The following is a 22,082-nucleotide window of genomic DNA, read 5'->3' on the forward strand; positions in this document are numbered from 1 at the left end:
ACAATGGAACTTAACTTCTTTATTGTAAAAGAAAAACACGAAGGAATTAGATTAGCTTTTACTATTTTTCAGAAGCCAACGGGGGAAAGTCTGACATGCGTATGGACAACCTTTTCTCCGTGTAAAAAATCATATTTTACATCTTAAATATGGAGGAGGATGTAGGCTAGGGTCCGGAAGGATTTCGTCTGCTTATTGTATAAATTTGGTGATGTTGAGGTTTGAGGTACTTATTAAGACAGAATCTACGCTGGGGTGTAAGTTTTCCGGGACTTTTGTAAGGTTCAGAGTTTTGCACATTCCAGAAAGGAGGCATTAGGAGGATAATCTCACCCTATTCACAAGCACATAGTAAGATATCTATTTTCATTACAAACCTCCCCCACGAAATTCCCATAAACGCGTGACTCTCAAACCATCATACTCCCAATGATCACTGATCAAACCCCTCAGACGTGCACTTAACATCTCGCTTAACACCAGTGTAACAATAAGTCTCACCGTCACACTCGCAAGTCAACATCCGTATACGCAAGCCATCTCAATATCACTAATCAGAAGCCATCATTTGACACAACAAAACAAGGTTTGAAATAAGCATTACTGCAGCGGATGCTTCCGGCGCTATTTTCATGGGGGAAGGAGATTCTTCCGTTTGGATACGACTGCGGGATTAGTGACGTGCGTTGGGTAAGCTTATTTATGGAAGCTTATTTGGACTGCTTAGATGGTGGGTTCGGTGATGGAAATGGTTAGTTTGCGGGGAGTTGAGAAAGAGGAAGTGGTGGTCGGAAGGTTTGTTCCTTGAGTTTCGTTGCTGGATGCTATTGAGTGTATGACTGCATATGTAGTGCTGTGTGAGTTCGTAGCAGTGTATAGTAATTTTAATACACGCCAAAACACTTCTATTCGATTGGAAATCAGTGCTAGTATGACATTGAAATTGAGCGATTAAAGTGAGAAAAGCACCCGCGGTACCGATAGCCGATATCAACACGTCTTCATAAATTACTGTCCAAGATATAAAAGGCACTCGCTTCCCAACTTTCCAGTTCCAGAAAATCCAGGGACCACAAGCTCCACTACAATTTTGAAGTTCGGTCAAAAGTTAAGAGGTTTTGGATTCCACTCTCTAGGACTGAAGCTTGAGAGTTTACTCCTAATTCTTTTGGTGTTCAAGAATCATCATCATATGTATAAGATCTTGCCTTGAATCTTGAGGCTCTGAGGTTGTATAAATGCTCGCGCTATTGATTTGTCAGTCTTAGAATATTCGACAGTAAAATATTTAAGTTTACTCATATTCCATTCTCCCTCAAAATTCTTAGCACACTTATTTCATAACTCGATAAACAATGCTTAAATCGCATTCCCTCTTTCTCCTCTCCCGAAGTATGGAATATGCTCCCACAGCTCCAACCTAGAGCTAAGCGAGATATCCCCATCCTTGATTCTGGCTGTGCCGCACGATGGGGCTAATTACCCTGTTTACAGAACGTCCGTCACTAGGTATACGCATACGATGACTTTCCAACCAACTATTTTCCAACCAACACAGCTTTTCTCAACGCTGTGTACCATGAACATATATCCTCATAACCAGATATCATGGCCTCCGACCTACTCTACCTCTGTTTGATGACCGTCGTCTTCCTTGCCATCTCTTCCATTATCTTGCATCGACTGCTGATTTCAAGACATGAATACGACATAGAGGAGATTGTCGAGTTGTCAGAGCCTACGCCTCTGGTCCAGAAACTTGTTTCACAACTTCCCGATAGTGTTATTCTACCTCAACACAGCCAGAATTTTAAGGAAGGATTGAACGCGTACTGGGCTCAACAAGAGTGTGAAATTATCCCTGCATGTATCTTACGACCCCGGAATGTTCAAGAACTCAGTATAGCAGTCAAAATCTTAAAAGCGGAATTTGATGAGAGAGGGAATGGCCAAAAGAAGGTCGGAATATTTGCTATTCGGGGAGGAGGCCATTCGCCGGTCCCGGGTGCTGCTAGTATTGAAGGTGGTGTGGTGGTTGATTTGAGATATTTGAGTAGTGTGACTTTATCTGAGAATGAAGAGACAGTAACTATTGGTGGAGGTGCGAAGTGGATGGATATCTCGAAGGTGTTGGATAAGAAGGGACTTGCTGTCGTTGGTGGTAGAAATGCTGCTGTTGGGGTTGGCGGGTTGACTTTAGGTGGTGAGAAGTTTCTATCTCCCTCACTGTTTCCTCAAGCGTCTTCTCATCAGACAGCAACGATATTGATATATGCATATTTTTGCATTATCTTGGGTTCCATTCGTCAATTCACTGGCTGATACGACATTGTAGGTGGTATCTCCTTCTTTACTCCCCGGTTCGGCCTCGTATGCTCCAATATTGTCAGCTATGAAGTCGTACTCGCTGATGGATCTATCGTGGCCGCTTCCGCAAACAACAATCCCGATCTTTGGAAGGCATTCAAGGGCGGTTCCAACAATTTCGGCATCGTGACGAGTTTCGCGCTCAAAACTTTTCCGTGCGGTGATATCTGGAGCGGTTTCCTATATTATCCTGCATTCCAGGCCTCCAAAGTCATAACCGCTTTTCACGAGACCGTCAATAAGATGAATAATGAGAATTTCAGCCACGCTGCTGGTCCATTGACGTCCTTCTCTTATCTTCCAAAACTCAATCTGGAGGTGATCGCGGTCAACCTCGTTTCAACCGAAGTCGCAGAGAACCCCAAGAGATGGCCGCCTAGCTGGAGAGCGACTCCATTCTCATCGCTGTGGCGCTATTGGAGCACCTGCAAGGCTCGCAGTTTGACCAACGCAACAGCTGAGCTCAATGCACTCAATCCTCCCGGTAGACGACAAACTTTCGGTACATTGACGATCAGAAACGATCTAGCCACAATATCCACAGCACATGCTTTGTTCCGCGAAGCATTTGCTTCGCTTCGGCATGTCAATCCAAAAGGATTACTGTGGACGATTGTTTTTCAACCACTCTTCCCATCCTGGGCTCGGAAAGGCGACAAAAATCCACTTGGACTTCAAGATACTAGCGAACCGCTTGTAATTGTAAGCTTTACCGTCAATTGGGACACTCGACTTGATGACATCTTTGTGAAAGAAACAGCGCGCGTCACCATTGAGAAGATTGAATCTTTCGCACTTGCGAATGGCACAAATCATCGGTTTCGCTACTTGAATTATTGTAATGAGTGGCAGAAGCCGTTCGAAGGTTATGGAGAAGAGAACCGGCAGTTCCTCAAGGAAATAAGTAGGAAATATGATGCAGATGGATTGTTCCAAAAAGGTTGCCTTGGTGGCTTCAAGCTTGATGTTGATTGTTGAGGATAGGCATCTAGGATGGAGCGCACCACACAGATTAGCTCCACTCTCTCACTCAGAATCTTAACCAAACCATATCAAACTCATCATTTAAGTTGAATATGATTAGTGATGAGACGGCCAGAATAGAAAGGAGCCTTAATTTGTAGCTGTTAAACAGAAAATCTCAATGTATCTGCCCACAGTGTTATACCAATTTGAAATATCGTTCGTAAAAGGCTGAAAAAAGGTTGCTAGTACCAGACCGAAGGTAAACGGAAGGCGGAAACAATATTGAGCTTGTGTAGAGTTTAAGATCGAATTCAAGAATTGACGAAGCTATGCAAGTGCCAACGCACCGGCTTATGTCCAAAAAGATAACTTACTGCCTTGTTTGATGCGCAATCCAAATAATACCGTGCCTTCCGAACATGACGACGCTTACTCTCAGTTGATGCATTCTTAGGTAGGTAGAATTTTGTGCGGAAGGACAGTATTTATTTCCGATCAGAGTCCGGAAGGAGGTATGCCCCAGCTCCGATGCGATATCAACCGAGCCACGGCGGTCGAAATAGCAGCTACGAGTACGATTGTATCTAGTAAAGGGTCTAGAATCCACATTGGCATGAAAAGATAACATAAGAGGCAACAAGCTCGGATTTCGTGCAAGTTTTAATGATTATTCTTTATTTAGATCACGTGATTTTGTGTCCGGGATTTTCGGGAGGCATTTATTTACCGAAGCCAACCACTTGCGCAGGCTGTTGTTTCTCGCTAAGGAGCACGCAGACGGTAGTGGGGAACAACCTGGAGTAGATCTTCAGGAGATCTCTAGCCCTTCTTTGACTTTGCCCTTCTGCTTTCTTGTTGCTTGGTTTTGATTTTACTTCGGAGTATCAAACAGCAAAGATACCGATGATTGCTCGTTGGTTGACATAGTTAGTTGGACAGACACAATGGAAAGAAGAGATTCGGATTCTTCACGCTCCCCATGATATGTACGACACCAGATACTACTACCTTAGCCACATCATGACACGCTACGAATACGATGGGGAGATGAGGTGTCATGGAGGGTGTGTTGTTTCATTTTAGTCGCTCCTCTAGCTGCCCCCATCCTAAGCCTATACGCTTCCTACCGGTCTCGACCTTTCTGGTGTACAGATTGTGCTCGCACAATGATCGAAGCCAAGTGAAGTATGTGACTAGTTCATCCAGTTCTGCATTTTCTACAAAGGCACTCTATCTGCATTTCTGCCCTCGATCACGACGATAGCCACCTCTGAGGGCCGAAAACTGTCTTGATGCTGATCGAGGAGTGTTTTGATACGGATCGGCTGTGTTTCAATTGCTAATTCAATAGACATTTACACGCAATTGTAATAAGGGACAAATCCGGAGCAATAGGCTTGGTGGGCTATGGATTCTAATGCCCGACCGTCCGAACTCCTTTTCATGAACTCGCGCTCTTCGAGGATTGCGGACAGGAGTTTCCACCTATTTGCGTCTTATCTTCAGCCTCCACCCGAAAATCTAATCAGCATGGTGTTCATCGTACTCGGAGGTGAGAGAAAAAGGGCTGTGGTGGGTGGCAATTAAGGCACTAAGCCCAAGACTGCATCCACCTTAATCAGCATCAGCCTGCGGAAATCTCCCTGTCGTCATTGGACCCCATAATATTCATTCGGTATTTTGAACTCTTCCGCGCTCGGCCGGTTCGAACGCTATCCCAAAGTCTAAACTATGGCGTCTGTTTTGTTTACACTGACCAATTGCTAGTCGAACGCGCATTGAGGTCAATGGCTGACCGAGTCTGGGCAGAAAGTATGATTCCGTCGATTTGGTTCAAAAGACCCTCTGCCCCGAGGACCCTTTTCAGATTTACTTTCTTTACGATCAGTTAGCTGGACCCCGCCTCAATAGCCTCCGCCATAATCGAGCGCTGCTACGAGCTCCTACGTTGTGATCGCTGCCGACAATAGGTGAACTCTAGGTGGAGGCTTTCGGATATACCCCACGTCTTTTCAGACGACCGCAACAGTTTAAAATGACGGACCATACCGACAGACACTTCTTCCCGGAGCGGGACGAAAACATTCTTGCCGACGAGAGCCACCCAGGATATCCGATAGAAGACATCGAGCAACCTGAAAGACACGACAGAATTGAGTCTGATGCTTCTACCTCCTTGGGCCATGATGCGGAGAAAGACACACTTGAGAGAACCGATACTAGTTCGACTGAAAATGAGCGAACTTTTCAACCCATCATGGCGGGAGACCGGGATGAACTGAAGAAGATTGCATCTAATTTTGGGGGCTCAGCGCTGGGCAGAAGTAATACCAATGCATCCTCGGCGCTTTCGAGGCAAGACACTCTCGCCGGTGTGAAGTTAGGCGATCCTGTTCTTGATCCGGCCTCACCAGACTTTAATGTCTACAAGTGGGCACGCATGTGAGTATAACATCCCAAAATTGGATCTATCATGCTAACAAGATTAGGATCATGAAACTCATTGACGAGAATGATGTTGTCCAAAGACGAGCTGGCATCGTCTGGAAAAACCTGAAAGTATGCGGTTCGGGCTCGGCAATCAATCTGCAGAAAAACGTCGGATCACTACTTTTGGCACCTCTGCGTTTTGGCGAGTTCTTCGGGAGGGGACCAGAAAAGACCATCTTGAATGAATTTGATGGGTGCTTGAAGTCTGGAGAGATGCTTGTGGTCCTCGGTCGGCCAGGTAGTGGTTGCTCCACCCTTCTCAAAACATTGATGGGCGAACTTCACGGACTTGATATGAAAGAGCAATCTGACATCCATTATAATGGTAGGGTTACTCAATCTCCTGCTTGCTTAAATCGTACTGATAGAGAATAGGTATCACACAGAAGCAGATGATGAAGCAGTTCAGGGGTGAGCTGGTATATAACCAGGAAGTTGACAAGCACTTTCCGCATTTGACAGTCGGCGAGACCCTCGAATTTGCTGCCCGTGTCCGCACACCCCAGACGCGCTTAGTCGAAGGCGTCAGTCGCGAAAGCTGGGCTAAACACATGGCACAAGTCGTCATGGCTGTTTTCGGTCTTTCACATACATACAACACGAAGGTTGGAAACGATTTCGTTCGGGGTGTTTCTGGTGGAGAAAGGAAGCGTGTCAGCATCGCAGAAATGGCTTTGGCCGGTTCTCCTATTGCATCCTGGGATAACTCTACCAGAGGTCTGGATGCCGCAACCGCCTTAGAATTTACCAAATCCCTACGAATGTCATCCAACCTTCAGGGAACAGTCCAACTCGTCGCAATCTATCAAGCTTCCCAAGCTATCTACGACCTATTCGACAAAGCCGTAGTCTTGTACGAGGGACGTCAGATTTATTTCGGGCCTTGTAACGCTGCGAAACAATACTTCATTGATATGGGGTACGAGTGTCCAGCTCGTCAAACTACCGGAGACTTCTTGACTTCAGTCACTAACCCATCTGAACGCATTGCCCGCAAAGGGTTTGAGGGCAAAATTCCTCGTACTCCTGATGACTTCGAGAAGTACTGGAAAGCTTCTCCATACTATAAATCGTTGAAGGAAGAAACCCAACACCATGAAGAGGAGTTCCCAATGGGTGGCAAGACACTCGAGACCTTCAAAGAGAGCCGCAAAGGTATGCAAGCAAAACATGTCCGACCTGAATCACCATACACTGTCAGCATTCCTATGCAAATCAAGTACTGCACCAAGCGAGCTTATCAACGTCTTTGGAACGACAAGACTAGCACGGTCACGACTATCATCGGTCAAATTGTGATGGCTCTCATTATCGGGTCAATTTTCTATGGTACACCAAACAACACCGCCTCTTTCTTTCAAAAGGGAGGTGTTCTCTTCTTCGCTATTCTCCTCAACGCCCTTATTGCCATCTCCGAAATCAACAACTTGTACGCCCAGCGTCCTATTATCGAGAAGCAAGCATCTTACGCATTTTATCACCCATTCACAGAGGCAATGGCTGGTATTGTTGCTGATATTCCTGTCAAGTTCGCAATTGCGACCGTCTTCAACGTCATCTTGTACTTTCTGGCCGGTCTTCGACGAGAACCCTCCCAGTTCTTCATCTTCTTCATGTTCAATTTCGTCGCCATTCTTACGATGTCTCAAATCTACCGAAGTATAGCTGCGTCAACGAAGACTGTCTCCCAAGCTCTAGCCATTGCTGGAGTTGTCACTTTGGCAATCGTTATTTACACTGGTTTCGTCATCCCCCGACCTCTTATGCATCCTTGGTTCAAGTGGATCAGCTGGATCAATCCCGTCGCTTACGCTTTCGAGGGACTATTCGTGAATGAGCTCCATGGGCGGGAATTCATTTGTTCCCAGCTCGTTCCATCTGGTCCAGGATACTCGCTCACGGGGAACAACTTCGTCTGTGCGGTTGCGGGCTCAGTCGCTGGTCAACAGACTGTCTCTGGTGATGATTATCTCGATGCTCAATTTCAATACTCATACTCTCACATCTGGAGGAATCTTGGGTTCATGTTCGCCTTCATGATCTTCTTCTTGTTCGTCTATCTTGCCGCTACCGAATTCAATTCTGCAACAGATAGTTCTGCCGAGGTACTAGTATTTCGCCGCGGCCACGTTCCTAAGCATCTCGAACAGGCCGAAAAGGCGGCCAAGAATGATGACGAAGCTCCTGCTGCTGCGGGCGTTGGAAGTGGTAGCAGAGATGATGCTGGCGATGAGGCACATCAAGACGAGGAGGTACAAGCTTTACCACCTCAGACCGATGTCTTCACCTGGAAGGACGTGTGCTATGACATTAAGATTAAAGGGAACCCTCGAAGACTTCTTGACAATGTTAATGGATGGGTCAAACCTGGGACACTCACCGCCCTCATGGGTGTTTCTGGTGCGGGCAAAACCACTCTTCTAGATGTTCTTGCTCAGCGAGTCTCTATGGGCGTTGTTACCGGTGATATGTTCGTTTCGGGAAAACCATTGGACGCATCATTCCAACGTAAAACCGGTTACGTTCAACAACAGGATCTTCACCTGGAAACTACGACCGTCCGCGAGGCTCTTCGATTTTCTGCCATGCTCCGTCAACCCAAGACTGTGTCGAAACAAGAGAAGCACGAGTTTGTCGAAGATGTCATCAAGATGTTGAATATGCAAGACTTTGCTGAGGCAGTCGTAGGTGTACCTGGAGAAGGTCTCAATGTCGAACAACGTAAACTCTTGACTATCGGTGTCGAACTGGCTGCCAAACCAGCTCTGCTTCTGTTCTTGGATGAACCCACTTCTGGTCTCGACTCTCAGTCTTCCTGGGCAATCGTCTCGTTCCTCCGCAAACTCGCCGACAATGGACAAGCTGTCTTGGCTACTATCCATCAACCTAGTGCAGTCCTTTTCCAACAATTCGACAGACTTCTTTTCCTCGCGAAAGGTGGACGTACGGTTTATTTTGGCGACATTGGGGAGAATTCCACAACACTTTTGAACTACTTTGAGTCTCACGGGGCTGAGAAGTGTGGCGATGATGAAAATCCAGCAGAATACATGCTTACCATGGTGGGAGCAGGACCTGGAGGCAAGTCCAAAACGGATTGGGCAGACGTATGGAATAACAGCGAAGAAACAAAAGGAGTTCAAAAAGAACTACAGCGGATTAAAGACGAAATGGGATCCCAACACTCTAACGAGGGTGACTCCGAGGCTTCACACAGCGAATTTGCCATGCCATTCCCACAACAACTTAAGGAAGTTACCTTTCGTGTCTTCCAACAATATTGGCGGACACCAGGATACATCTACAGCAAGATCTTGTTGGGTGTCGCTTCTGCTCTATTCATTGGATTCTCATTCTTCCACGCCGATGCCACTCAACAAGGTACCCAAGACGTCATTTTCTCCATCTTCATGATTACGACAATTTTCACGACTTTGGTCCAGCAAATCATGCCTCGTTTCATTCTCCAAAGAGATTTGTACGAGGTACGAGAGCGTCCATCCAAGGCATACAGTTGGAAGGCATTTCTCATCGCGAACATCGTTGTCGAGATTCCATACCAGATCCTTCTAGGTATTATGGTTTTCGGCTCTTACTTCTACCCGATTTACACGAACGAAGGTATTCCATCCGGGGAAAGGCAGGGTCTCATTCTCCTTTTCTTGGTCCAGTTCTTCGTCTTTGCCAGCACCTTCGCTCATATGCTTATTGCCGCCTTACCCGATTCCGAGACCGCTGGTAACATCGCCACGCTGATGTTCTCTCTGACATTGACTTTCAACGGTGTCTTCCAACCTCCAAATGCACTTCCAGGATTCTGGATCTTCATGTATCGTGTATCTCCATTGACTTGTAAGTCAAAACTCACGCAAAGTTATTAGACCACAGGCTAACAAACAATCTAGATCTTGTCGGTGGTATCGCAGCAACCGGTCTGTCTGGCCGTGAAGTTCAGTGCTCCGACAGCGAACTCGCGGTAATGCAACCCCCGGCCGGTTCAAACTGCGGTGACTATCTCGCTCCCTACGCACAAGCAGCTGGTGGTAGAATCTACAATCCTCTTGCCACCGCCGACTGTCAATACTGCGCATTAATCAACACCGACCAATCCCTCGCCTCCACAAATGTCTACTACGGCGAGCGCTGGCGCAACTATGGAATTGGCTTTGCTTACATCTTTTTCAACATCTTCATGGCTGTTTTGCTGTATTACCTTATCAGAGTACGCAAGGGTAGTGGAAAGAGCATGTCAGAGAAATTTGCGCCAGTTTTGAAGCTGTTTAAGAAGGATCCTGGAGAGAATAAGACGGGGTCGACGGAGAAGAAGAAGGAAGCTCCTCAGGCTAAGGGTGGAAGTATCTTGCCTTCCCATAATAAATAGTTGGATTGGGTGATATTTGGTTGGAAAAGCGTTGGCGTTGGTTGGTTATTTCTCTTTTGTTATAGACTGGCTTGCTGCTGTTCTCATTTGTTGGAGATTGGGTTGGAGATAATAAGTGTTTTAATTTTAATCAGATATGTTCAAATAATTTAAAATATGGTTATGTAACATTGAATAAGGTACAACACGAATGCTTAAACAAGTAATGATAATGGGAGTCTGCCAAGTGGGCTCTTGTCTGAATTGATTTTCGTTTATAGATCTTGTGAGCAATCTATGTTTATATTATATGATGTTGTTTTGTTGATTACAAAGAGTGTTTATTTTAATCTAAATACTTATAGACCTGTTAGTGCTCCTGACAGTCTTTTGGTTCTTTTTCGTCTAGATGGATAGTGCCAGTAATGAAATCGTCAGATCTTACAAGAAGTAAAAGTTTTTACAAGGATAAACCGTCAAGTCAGTCACAATATTTACAGGTCACTAGAAAGTCTGTGGTATGTGTTCAAGAAAACTAGGAAGAGCAAAAACTTGTCAATTGAGCTTAAATAAGATACTAAACTCAATCTAAATCTATTATGCTTTCCCATTAAGCGTGATAACCTCAACCCCCCACACCTTTCTTAACACCCATCCTCCCATCACTTCTCCCCAAAAAACAACATCATATGCGGTCCATTCCCCAACTCCCCATCCAACCACTCCAACCACTCATACACCTCCCTCACCTCCCCCCTCTCATCCCTCTCAGCAACCCCCGCTTCTTCAAGCTGCGCCCGGATGTAGAAACTCTCAAAACACATGGTGATCAGGTCGTTTAAACGCTCCTTTACCTCGGCGTCAGAGAAGTCTCGAGTCCCGCTCTCGTGTAAGTAGGTGTAGTGGAGGGAGATGAGCGTTAGCACGTGATCGAGGGCGTAGCCTTCGGTTGGGGAGAGGGGGGTGGGACGGATGGGGAAAGGGTGCTGGGCGACGTGCAGGTTCCAGCGGCGCGCGCAGAGGGCGGTCCAGCGGGCTTCGCCCCGGAGACGGGGGGGACGGGCAATGGGGTAGGTGGGGGAGGGGTGGGTGGGGGAGAGGATGAGGGAGGAGATGTTGGGGAGAGTTTCTGTGGTCATTTTGGATGGGGATGGTGTTTTGGTTGGGAACTTGAGGAGTGGTGAGTTTGTTGAGTGGAAGTGGTGGATTGAAGGAGTTGAGCTCAAAGGTTTGATGATGATCTTAGATGCAGGTGTAGTGGAAAGTGTGTGTGCTTTTGTAGGAAGAAGCTGGTGTCAAAACTTAATGATTCCTAGGAATGCCTCAGGATCAAGTGTCTGGATTATACTGATTCATACTATTTATCCATCGTTCCACGTTTCTATTACTTTCCTGAGAGGGGAACCACTAGTTATTCATGGGTTAAGTAGCAAGACACTCGGTTTTATTGCGTACAACTCATTATCTAATTGTTGGTAAGTGTGTAGGCCATGATTCAAATAGGGTTTGCCAACTTTATAGTGAAGTGATGAACTATTCTTGATTCACTATTACCGTGACAAGTTCTAAGATCACATATCAAGATTAGAAATCTGCAACATTTTACTCTCTCATCTTAGTGAGTGAGATAGAACTGACCGAATGCAGTGACAATCGAAATAATTTTCAGACATTTACATAGAGTAGCATATTGTCGACAGTGCTACCATGTTATTATCATTTTATTTAAGATAGTATACAATTATATGTAAATATACTAATAAATGATATCAGACGAACGATTCTTTATTTTTACTATCATAAAATAATATATCGTTCAATGTAACGTGTAATTTATTTTGGTAATTTTCCTAAATTCTCGTCACATCCCGAGTCGTTAGATCTCTACTAAAACCCTTACCTTTTAACGATAATTACTTAAATAGCTGCTTTTTTTAGATAATAGACTAGTTGTTAAGAGTCTTTACAATTCTTATATACAGTTAGAAGGTATTTACTATATGATAAGTAGTTGAGTACTCTTAACCCGTCAGTGGCGTTTGTGAGTATTCGCCTCCCCGAAATTACGAAAGTCACGATAATTAGGAAAATTACGATAACTTCTTGATTACTGATAGTACTCACCAATTCCTTACAGTATTAGCCAATTCCTTATTGTATCAGCTATTCCCATCCCCTTATGATAAATTCTATAATCAGTAAGTAAAACACTGTAAATCAATTAATTCTTGAGAAATGATAAACTCTATAATCATTAACTTAAACACTACAGCCCAAGTACCTCTCTCGCAAACATACAACACTTGCCTCCAAAGTTCAGCACTCCCAGTATAATTTCGCTTCTTATCCCATCTCCAAAGTCTCAATCCAAATCCAAATCGTTAATAGAAAGAAGAAGATCCTTGTGATCCCTAAAAGAGACACGAAATTTCTACGAATCTACATTCTACATCGTCGGTGGCACACCAGGGATTCTCAATAGTACATCCTCAGAACAAAGTTACTGCGATTCTGGTATTATATATGGCGAGGTCTCAGATCTAGGGTACTTTTCGTATCCAAAAGGTTTGTTGAATCATGAGTTGTAGATAGTTCGATGCACTTCAACGCTAAGCTACTCTTTGTAGTAAGTACCGACCCTTGGGTTTGAGGAATGAAAACGTTTATGTTCTCGAGATCAGCTTAGGCTATTTTAAGGGGTATGTCTCGCTTAGATTTTCGTGTCGGAATCAATATACATCAGGTATAAAGTGATACTCAGAGGATAAAATTTGGGTGTATATACATTCAGATCTTTAAACACTCGCCTAGCCTAACCAAGCAATCCATCGTTCATGACCCATCCCTCATCACGCCAAATCATAAAATCATACACATCCCCGTCCCCTCAAGACCTCAAAATTCCAACTCCTCAACCTGCATCCCACACTCCAAACAAGTCTTAACCGTCTCCCCCTCCGCATTCTCCACCGTCCTCCCCCACTCATGTTCATGTTTCCCGCCTCCAATCCGATCCCCAAACTGTCCGGCTTTATTCCCATTCTGCAGATTCCTTCTATAAACATCCGTGCGGGTTTTCTTCTTCAACTCCTTCAGCTTCTCCTTAAACTTCTTCTCCTTGCGCACTTTCTTCTCTTCTTCTCTGCGCTCGAACTCGGCGTCCAGGGCGGCTGCAGATCCCCATTTGGTGCTGAAGGCGTATTCCTCGACTTGGAAGCGTAGAAAGAGCATCATGTCGTGCCAGTGGGATTTGTGGGGGTTGGGTTTGTTGAGGTGGGGGAGGAGTTCGGCGTCTTTGAGTTCGGCTGTTCATTTGTTAGCCCATATCCATTTCCAAATATAATTGCAGAAGTATAGATTCAAGAACATACGATCCGTCAAAAGATAATCATCCTTCGCCTCCGTCTTCGTCAAAAGACTGTACCGCTCCGGCAACTTCTCCTTACACTTCCCGCAAACCGCCACGCCGAAAACCTCTAACCACACATGATCAATCTCCATACCCTTACACTCCCTACAGCGTTCCGCATCTTTGGCTAGCACACTCAATCCCGGCTCGAAAGGCCCCTGCTTCGTCCGTCGCAGCTCTTTCATCAATTGATGTCGTTCCCATTCCTTCAAAGTCATATGCGCCGGTTTGGCCGCGTCGTCCGCGGGTTTATGCAGTGCTTTATTGAAAGGATCATCTTCGACGCTAAGAAAGCCGCCTTTGGTGTCCGTCATCTTGCTGAAGTCATGGTCCACGAATTTGCGGAACTTGCGCGCTGCCTGGATGCCATTGTCTGGAGCGGGTTTGGTGCCATCGCGAGTAGAGGTGCCGGTTGAGATGGCGGCGGAGGTGCGTTTGAGGGATGAGGTTGATGCTTCTTCTGCTTTCTCGCGGGCGAGAGATTGTTCGCGGAGAGCTTTGGCTTTGAGTCTGTTTTGTTCCTGGGTGTTGTTAGAGAATGAGGTAGAGACGGTGGAGGGGTTGACAAACTATGCGCCGAGTCACTTCTGGTGTTGGAGGTGAGACTACGGGGTTTGCTCTGGTGGTCCGTCGAGGTGGAGGTGTACTTGGTCTCTCCATGATTCAATTATGTCGTTTTGATTGAGTTTATTTGTGAAGAAGTTGTGGTAGACATTTGTAACTTTTGCGACGAGGCTGAAGTTGGTGGCGAATGACTCGCACATTATTCGGCAGCCTCGGTGACGCAGGCAATCCCTATTCCTGGGATTCGCTAGCATTTGACACAAAAAATAAATTACAATTAAGGTCTTCAATAATTTGGGCACGATACACAGAAATGTCTCGAATGATGTTGTAAAATCAATGTATTGTGCATTGTCTACTCGACTTGTAAAAGTACAACCAGGAATTTTATCTCTCCCTCCACCTGGGTTATATCCCAACAAAATCCCCGACCGTTCCTATAGGCCCCCTAATTAAATGACCAGAAGAGATATCCCATATCTGTAAGCCATCTATTCGTCCTTAACACCTCCACGGCCAGCCTTCTCAGCAGCCTCGATGGTCTTCTTGTCCTGTGTAGGAGCGGCACCTCCACCCTGGAGAGCGCTCATGAATCCTGCAGCAGCCTTGAATGGTCGCTTCATCTCTCCGATAGCTGGCTTTCCGAAAAGGTGGATCTGGACCTCGTTGCCCTCGAATGCGCCCTTGAGTGGGATGATGGATTGGATCAAGAGAGGGTTGGTGTAGTTCATGTACAAGTGCATGAATGCCATCATGCCTACGCCCATCATTTGTGCCTTGTAGAGTGCCTTCATTTGGTCGACATCGTATTTGTGGACAGTTGTGGTGATGAGTTTTGGCTCTTCGGTAGAGCCCATTTGTGGTTGATCGACGTATTTGAGCGTGGTCATATCTAAGAAGGCATGTTAGCTTTATTCCCTAGTAAATGGAGCATCGATGCTGCCGAGATCCGAAAACGCCTACCTTTCTTCTGGTTGATTTTGTAGTGTGTGTAGGCATAGACGGAGATGATGATTGCATTAGACAGGAGATACGCGGCGCGAACCAAGAACAGAGTTTGCGAATCCTCCCATGGAATCTTCTTGGAGACTTGCATCATCCCAAGGATGATGATCAAGTTGGTACTGCGATAGCATCAGCATTCTGTTTGCGTGGACTGGGAAGGAGAGCAAGAAGACGCACACTTGGGGACTGAGACCGGCCATTTTGAAAGTGGTACGAAGACTTGTGTCTTGATATATACGAGCAATCCAAAGAAGGAGGTCGTAATTGAATGCGACCACTTGAACTGAAAATGTGAGAAGAGGTGATTGCGATGATGCGATGCGCAAGACAGAGCGGGTAAGAGGTTTTGTATGTGGCTGGCACGCTCTGGAATCTAAAAGTTTCCCGAGGAAGCCCTGAACGCGGCGCTGGTGAAGTGGAGCTTTGCCCCAGAGGACAGATTGGGTGAAAGATTAGCCGATATTCCGCCGCTAGTATACTTACTTTTAAGTTTTGTATTTCAACATCACTCAATCACTCGCTCACTTACTAACAAGAGACAAATGAGTAAGATAGTCAATATAAAAACCTATATGGATGTATATTTTTAAATTTCTCTATAGACTTTAATTACCCCAAAGATTATATTGCCCTTTACCTGCCCTACATGTGATATACCAATAAAGGGTTTACACAAGATTGAAGTTCATCCTTCGACTAGTTGTTCTTCAAGCTGTCTATTTCCATAGCAAGTTCAACTCAAAAACATTGACCCCTTAATATTCGAAAAGCCAATCTGTTTTCGGAAGTCCGACAATCACAGCCTTTGTAGCTATCACTACTACAACACTTCACCTCCTCTAATCAAAAGCACAAAGTGTCACATCTATCTATACCAAAGGTCAAATCAAATCACACAAATCCCCATAAATCTCCATTTCATTCCTCAAACCCAACGCAGGATAAGATAATCCCCATAATCTAAACTACATAATGTGGTATAATGTAACAACTTTATCTTATCCCCATCTTATTCTTCCCCTTCCCCTGCCCTTCGTCATGCTCTTCTCCGTCCACGAAATTCCATCACTCATCTTATACTCAATTCGGCTCAACATTTAATACAAAGCCGCGTCCTGAACCCCCGCGTCTTGAAAATTACAGGAGAAGAAAAAGTAGTTGGGTCGAGTTTGAAATTGCCCTCATTTGTCGTTGGTTCATATTATTATCATCGTGCAAATACCTTTACAACTCCGTCGCCACCGGCACTGACGACCCATCTTCCGTCCTGGCTCCAGACTACGGAACATACACCTTCGCCGCGCATGAGGCGATGGGAGGTTATTTCCTGAGTACAGCTTCGCGTTTCTAAGGACCAGAAACGAAGGCTTGCGTCGTGGCCGGCGGAGACGAGTTCGCGACCATCTGGGGAGAGGGAGAGAGCCGATATAGCAGCTGGGTGAGCGAGCATGTTATATGTGCATTGCCCTGCAGATATGTTAGATTTTGCTTGCATGGAAATATATTCGGTTAATGACTTACCACTATTAGCATCGTAAAATCGTATAAATCGGTCTTCATGCCCGCTGATTATGATTCCCTCGACACCACCACTTGATCTGGTTGCACCACCGACAATACTATCATCCTCGGAAAGTGCTCTCCCAGAATCGAAACTTAACGAACCATCAAGCCCGTTAGTAGTGGCTACGATAGCATTGACACCAGTACTGTTGGTTCCATCATATGTTTCTAAGCTAGCCATTGCAGCAACTTCCTCGCCGGTTCTGGTATCGTAGACAATAACAGCAGCATCAGAGTATGAGACAACAAAAGCATCTCCTGCTGCTGATAGAGGCGTGATACAAGTTGGAGAGGCATCGCTGTTGGCTCTCGATATCGAATGAATCAAAGTATAGCTAAACGGAGAAGTCGACGCTATGCTGGGTTGTGGCGATGAAGGAAACGCAGAGCCGGACGACATTGAGTTCCCTCGAACACGACCTCCTCTTCGACCGCTGCTACCGCTTTGAGGCGATATCAACTGTGGCGGGGCACTGACAGACCAGACTTTTACTACCCCATCAGCAGCTCCAGAGACGAGAAGTATCCTATCAGGACCGCCATACTGGTTGTTTGGTCCAAACACAGAGCCTGTTGTTCCAGGTAAGACACACACTGTCCAAACAGCGTCCGTGTGACCGTCCAGGGTGGCCTTTGGATCAACTCGTCCTCTTTCCCATACTCGCACCGTTGCATCTTGACCACCGGAGAATATCCACCCATCCCCTTGCGCGCGACCTCCACTCGAAAAGTTTTGAGATGGCGACCAAGCCGTCAGACACATTACAGTTCCAGTATGGCCTCGGTGGGTGAAATAGCTCTGGATATCCAAATCGCTTGGCGCAGCATGCATACCTGCTTGTGTGTCATAGCGAGCTGGTATAATCCATCGCTTGATCGTTCCGTCATCCCCAGCGGTGCATAACTCGGGCTCACCAGGGCTTCCACCACCACTAAATATCACCGATCGAACAGCGTCCAAATGGCCTCTCAGGCCAAATCTGACCCTGAAACTCCCACTTTCGACCTTCTGCGCCGGATTCAACGATAATTCTGGGTCTGCACTTTTTCGTCTAGACATGGATCCTTTTCGTCGGTGCGAGCCAGGTCCTCGACTTGGGGATTTGGGAGGGTCTTGGGCCACAGGAAAAAGGTCATTGTCGGGTCTCAGTGGAGCGGGCTTGTTTTCTGGCTCAGGAAATTGCGCCGACTCATTGAAATCCCATCCATCTGCTTCTGTTGATGGCTCTTTGTCTCCAGTCTCCTGAGGAGTTATCTCCCTTCCGTAAGAATTGAAAGTGTAATTGATTCTGGTGACCTGTTCTTCCCGAGGTTGTTCTCCAAGCTGAAAGGTAGATGACCATTCTTGCTGTTGTAAACTTTGCGGTAATGGCTGTTGATCGGCTAGAGAGCGAGACATAGGAGCAGATTCTGGCGCCGCATTTCTAACCGAGAGGCTAGATGCCATAGGCACAGGTGGAGGATGATGATTTGGAGTCGGTGATGGACGGGTAACATTTGGTTCGCGCATATTTTTCTGTCGTGCTTGAGCTTGATACATATCTTCCAGGCTTTGCTGACTTGGTGCTGGAGCGAACGATGGTGGCTGGAGCGATATCTCTTCGTGCGGTGGTTCTCGAGGAGGTATGGGATTTGAAGGCGATATCATAAGGTAGGTAAGCTCTCCTTGTGTCTTGTCCATGAAGCCTTTGAGATTTCCACGATCTGGGTCATCTTCTATCTGATCCCCCTCCTCTCCTTCGACTACCAAGAATGAATTATGGGGCTTCTTTGGTGCTGCTATTTCCACATGTCAGTAAGAATCGAAAGCGAATTCACAGTAGCACTTACGCCGAGGGTTATCCTTCTTGAAAGCCGCGCTCTCCTTCTCCTTGCGGTCCCGCACAGATTCGATATTTACGTCGCTCCCAGCTTTAAGCGCCTTGACTTGAGAATCTCTCTCCTTCAAAGCCTTCTCCAACATATTAACATATTTCTTCAGCGCTTTATTCGAGCTATCAGATTTTCTCGTGCTTCCCTCTAAGCGGGCGATTCTGCCTTTCATCTCTTGTCGTTCGATCTCCCATGCGTTTCGATCTCGCTCATGTCGGTGCCATTCGGTCTGCAAGAAGCGCATTACACCTAAATTTCATTAGCCACGACCTCGACCACAAATATGATTCCCGCCAGCGCAGTGCCCACCTTGCAATGTGTATTCCGTTCCTTGTGGCTGTTGGCTCGCCTGTTGCTGGGGATCTTGAGGACCATTCCCCCCATTTCCTCCACTCCCCATACCCGACAGAGATTGCCAGGCCATATTTCCGTTCTTCCACTCCTTCTTCGAACCCCTTTAGCCCCTCGTCTTGCACACTTGGTTCACGCCTGTTGTTGTGGACTCCTTGGGCATTTGTTTTGGGCGGGCGCAACGACGTCAGGGGAAGACAACGGGGCTATTTAGAAGCGCGTGCTGAAGCTCAATTATTCATAAGTCGTAAGACTAAGAGCCAATATGGAATTGATTTGGCGATGCTCGATCCAGTTTCGGCAAAGGAATTGCGTGTGGTATTCTCGGGATGCGAAGGGGGTCGATGCGCGTGGAGATGGTGGTGGTCTAGAAATCTTCCAACGTTCTTCAAGACGCGGACCTCTCTGAAGCTTGGGAGACCGAAATGGACACTGTACGAGAGCACGGGCACGGCTGCGGGTGACGTTCCCGTTCAGGCCACAAGGCAGCTCTAAAATTAGCGCCGCTTACCTCTCTTCGGATCACAGCGCTTTGCGTGTTGGTTTCTTGGTATTTTTACGTCTTGTTTCATATATCTGAGAAGTCATTGGTTAATAATCTGTTTGACCTTTGCAGTCAAATCAACTTGAAGACGTTTTCTAAATTTCTCTAGAAGACAACTTGTACTTATGATTTTGGTGGCGCCAATCTCCTGACTGTAGTAGCGAGTTTGTGGAGAGTCCTGTAACGTCCTAACCTCGCTATCTGCATCTTCTATTTCATATTATAGTTATGGAATGTTGGCCATCGCGATACTCTCGACAGGGGAATCCTGCATCCTGCTCTTTAGGTTCTAATAACGCTTTTTGAGTAGCTTTTACAAAGCTTCGAGCGTAACCAACTCGACGATATGTTCCCCAGTCATTCTCTAAAGCTTCCAAGAGTAGCATGTAGAGGTTACCGCTCAAGTTGGTAGAAAGGCGCGCAGGCACTATATAAAAGATCTTCCCAGCAACGAATTCAGCATAGCTCTCTCTTAAATCATCTAGCATGATCAATGGCTGCGATTCTCCTTGACGACCTAAGTCATTCATTGTACTGATTTCAATGCCATTCAGAATCATAATCCACTGGTCACGTCCACCTGTGAACCGTCGTATAAGCTGAATTTGCTTTAATCGAGCTCGAACGTTTAAGTAGCCACCTCTAATGGCGCCTGTATGATCATCTGTGAAATATTCTAGTTGGACTGCTTCAATATCCAGCAAGATGCCCTGGTCGGAAGGCATGCCAGGCATTATCGCACCGTCAACGCAAGCCCAAGAGAAACTGGGTGCTCGGTAGCTCATAGCTCGTGAACTCATGTCGGGATCTGGCTGTTTGAAGGAACTCGAATCTACAGACCAGGTTAGTTCACTGGCGAGATATCGTCGCCACATGCCCGCTACATAAGTGTCTCTAAGTATGCTAGAAAACCTTTTTGCTATTCCCGAAAGTGCAACAAGTTTGTCATCCGGATTTGTCAATTGGCAGCGCGTATATGCTTCGACTACTCGCACCCATAAAAAGTGCGCAGATAACTCTGGATGGTGGATGGGATCTCTAAACCGCCGTGCCTGTCGGATATATGTGTCAGGACAAAGGTCTTTGAATCTCACATCGTCGGACAGACTCGATATCGCGTTGTCGAGACCATTTGGATACGTTTCTGCAGCATCCTTTTCTCCACATTCCCACATCAACTGTCGTTCACCAAAATGAAGTACTCGATTGGCCAAAATACGCTCTTGAAGAACCCAGCCTCTAGCATTGATTGGAGCCCGAGATACTTCAGTGTCCCAGAAGTTAACATCAGAGATCAAGTAGTCTTCTTTTGGTCTGTGCTCCCCGAGGCTGAGCTTTATGGTTGGGCAGATTAATAGTGCTGGATCTCGAGAAACAAAGAGACCATGGAAAGACTCAGAGGCTGCCGCCGCTGAAATGTTACAATAGGCAGCAGAATAAACTTTGTGCATCAAGGATGCCTCTTTAATCCAATCCGACAGATCGTCTTCGTTTTGAAGGATGCAAAGTGCATCGATCCAGAGGTAGCGTATAGACAAACGTCGGGTAACTAACACAGCGTCTCTGAATGTTAGAGGCAGTGATTCCAAGAGAATGCCAGCACGAAGCTGTTCAAACGTCTCCCGTCTGAGTTGTAGAGGCTTGGAAGTACCCCAGCGATGGCTGAGTGTCATGTAGGGACTGCCGGCAGCGACCTCTTGGGACTCCATTAAGCGTATAATATTTGCACTGGCGTCTGTAGAGGCCACATCGAGAAGACGCGTAGGGTGCCAGTCTCTGTCTTTTGCTTCAACGTTGCACTGTGCATGGCTTGTAGTACATTCTGAAATCCACTTCTCAGCCAATGACCACGACCTATCTGACATGTTAGACACATCAACATCATTACATCTCAAACTCTCATCGATCTCTGCAAGGATGTTAGCCTTGCAAGACCGGGCTGCTGTCAAAAGGATGAGTACGAACGGCTTAAAGGCTGCAGAATCAGCTTTACTCGCGCGGAGGACTTCAGTCTCGCTGTATAGATGATTTGTAGCAGATAGCAGCCAGGAAACCCATAGCGTGTGGCATCTTTGAGATCACATGTGGTAAGGTATCCTCGACTTTCCTCACAATCGATGCCAGCCGCTGCGTCTACAGACATCACAGATGCAAGATTTGATTGTTGTTCAGCGTTCAGACGTGCCCAAAATCGGTTGCAAATATAACACTGAGCAGCAAGTGCAGTGTTGAGGCTAGAAATTGTAAGATGATGCGGCATAACACCGTCGCATTGACTAGCCCGCTGCGACACATTTTGGAGCACAGCGGTGCAAACAGCGCATATCATCACAAACCGGTGCTTTTTGTGTATAGCAAGCCACCAAGTAAGTGGTGCAATTTGCAGAATCTTTCGACGAAAGCAGAGGACTATCCTACTGGTTTTCGAGAGTAGCGGAGCTTACTAAGCTACCAGGCTTCCAATGAACCTAGGGACGCTCCAAATCTCCCTCCAATGGTTGTCGACCTTGACTTAGGCAGGACGCAGCCATGTTTGGCGATTGTTGGATTTGATTACGGGGCTTAAATACGGGCGGGGAAAAATACTGAAT

The 22,082-nt window shown here is 46.2% G+C and overlaps 7 protein-coding genes across 7 annotated transcripts; 2 read left to right on the forward strand and 5 right to left on the reverse strand.

The window, feature by feature from the left end:
* Positions 1 to 1,608: 1,608 nt before the first annotated feature.
* GLAREA_03923 (FAD-binding protein) lies at positions 1,609 to 3,345 on the forward strand (the record flags this gene model as incomplete). The annotated part of the gene is made up of 2 exons (XM_008084176.1): positions 1,609 to 2,203; positions 2,336 to 3,345. The coding sequence occupies 2 exons, from the start codon at positions 1,609 to 1,611 to the stop codon at positions 3,343 to 3,345; spliced, it is 1,605 nt and encodes a 534-aa protein (XP_008082367.1).
* A 2,023-nt stretch (positions 3,346 to 5,368) lies between these two features.
* On the forward strand, positions 5,369 to 10,204 carry GLAREA_03924 (P-loop containing nucleoside triphosphate hydrolase; the record flags this gene model as incomplete). The annotated part of the gene is made up of 4 exons (XM_008084177.1): positions 5,369 to 5,775; positions 5,823 to 6,148; positions 6,199 to 9,675; positions 9,729 to 10,204. 4 exons carry the CDS (start codon positions 5,369 to 5,371, stop codon positions 10,202 to 10,204), a joined length of 4,686 nt encoding a protein of 1,561 aa, XP_008082368.1.
* A 641-nt stretch (positions 10,205 to 10,845) lies between these two features.
* GLAREA_03925 (uncharacterized protein) lies at positions 10,846 to 11,322 on the reverse strand (the record flags this gene model as incomplete). Its single annotated transcript, XM_008084178.1, has 1 exon — positions 10,846 to 11,322. The coding sequence occupies one exon, from the start codon at positions 11,320 to 11,322 to the stop codon at positions 10,846 to 10,848; it is 477 nt and encodes a 158-aa protein (XP_008082369.1).
* A 1,756-nt stretch (positions 11,323 to 13,078) lies between these two features.
* GLAREA_03926 (Putative DNA-binding protein) lies at positions 13,079 to 14,252 on the reverse strand (the record flags this gene model as incomplete). Its single annotated transcript, XM_008084179.1, has 3 exons — positions 13,079 to 13,488; positions 13,555 to 14,113; positions 14,163 to 14,252. 3 exons carry the CDS (start codon positions 14,250 to 14,252, stop codon positions 13,079 to 13,081), a joined length of 1,059 nt encoding a protein of 352 aa, XP_008082370.1.
* Positions 14,253 to 14,647: 395 nt separating this feature from the next.
* GLAREA_03927 (inorganic phosphate transporter) lies at positions 14,648 to 15,361 on the reverse strand (the record flags this gene model as incomplete). Its single annotated transcript, XM_008084180.1, has 3 exons — positions 14,648 to 15,048; positions 15,120 to 15,280; positions 15,339 to 15,361. 3 exons carry the CDS (start codon positions 15,359 to 15,361, stop codon positions 14,648 to 14,650), a joined length of 585 nt encoding a protein of 194 aa, XP_008082371.1.
* A 1,007-nt stretch (positions 15,362 to 16,368) lies between these two features.
* On the reverse strand, positions 16,369 to 19,020 carry GLAREA_03928 (WD40 repeat-like protein; the record flags this gene model as incomplete). The annotated part of the gene is made up of 4 exons (XM_008084181.1): positions 16,369 to 16,628; positions 16,683 to 18,503; positions 18,555 to 18,845; positions 18,906 to 19,020. The coding sequence occupies 4 exons, from the start codon at positions 19,018 to 19,020 to the stop codon at positions 16,369 to 16,371; spliced, it is 2,487 nt and encodes an 828-aa protein (XP_008082372.1).
* Positions 19,021 to 19,706: 686 nt separating this feature from the next.
* GLAREA_03929 (heterokaryon incompatibility protein) lies at positions 19,707 to 21,751 on the reverse strand (the record flags this gene model as incomplete). Its single annotated transcript, XM_008084182.1, has 2 exons — positions 19,707 to 21,400; positions 21,457 to 21,751. 2 exons carry the CDS (start codon positions 21,749 to 21,751, stop codon positions 19,707 to 19,709), a joined length of 1,989 nt encoding a protein of 662 aa, XP_008082373.1.
* Between the last annotated feature and the right edge of the window lie 331 nt (positions 21,752 to 22,082).

Source organism: Glarea lozoyensis (assembly GCF_000409485.1).
Source record: "Glarea lozoyensis ATCC 20868 chromosome Unknown GLAREA2, whole genome shotgun sequence".
NCBI lineage: Eukaryota > Fungi > Ascomycota > Leotiomycetes > Helotiales > Helotiaceae > Glarea > Glarea lozoyensis.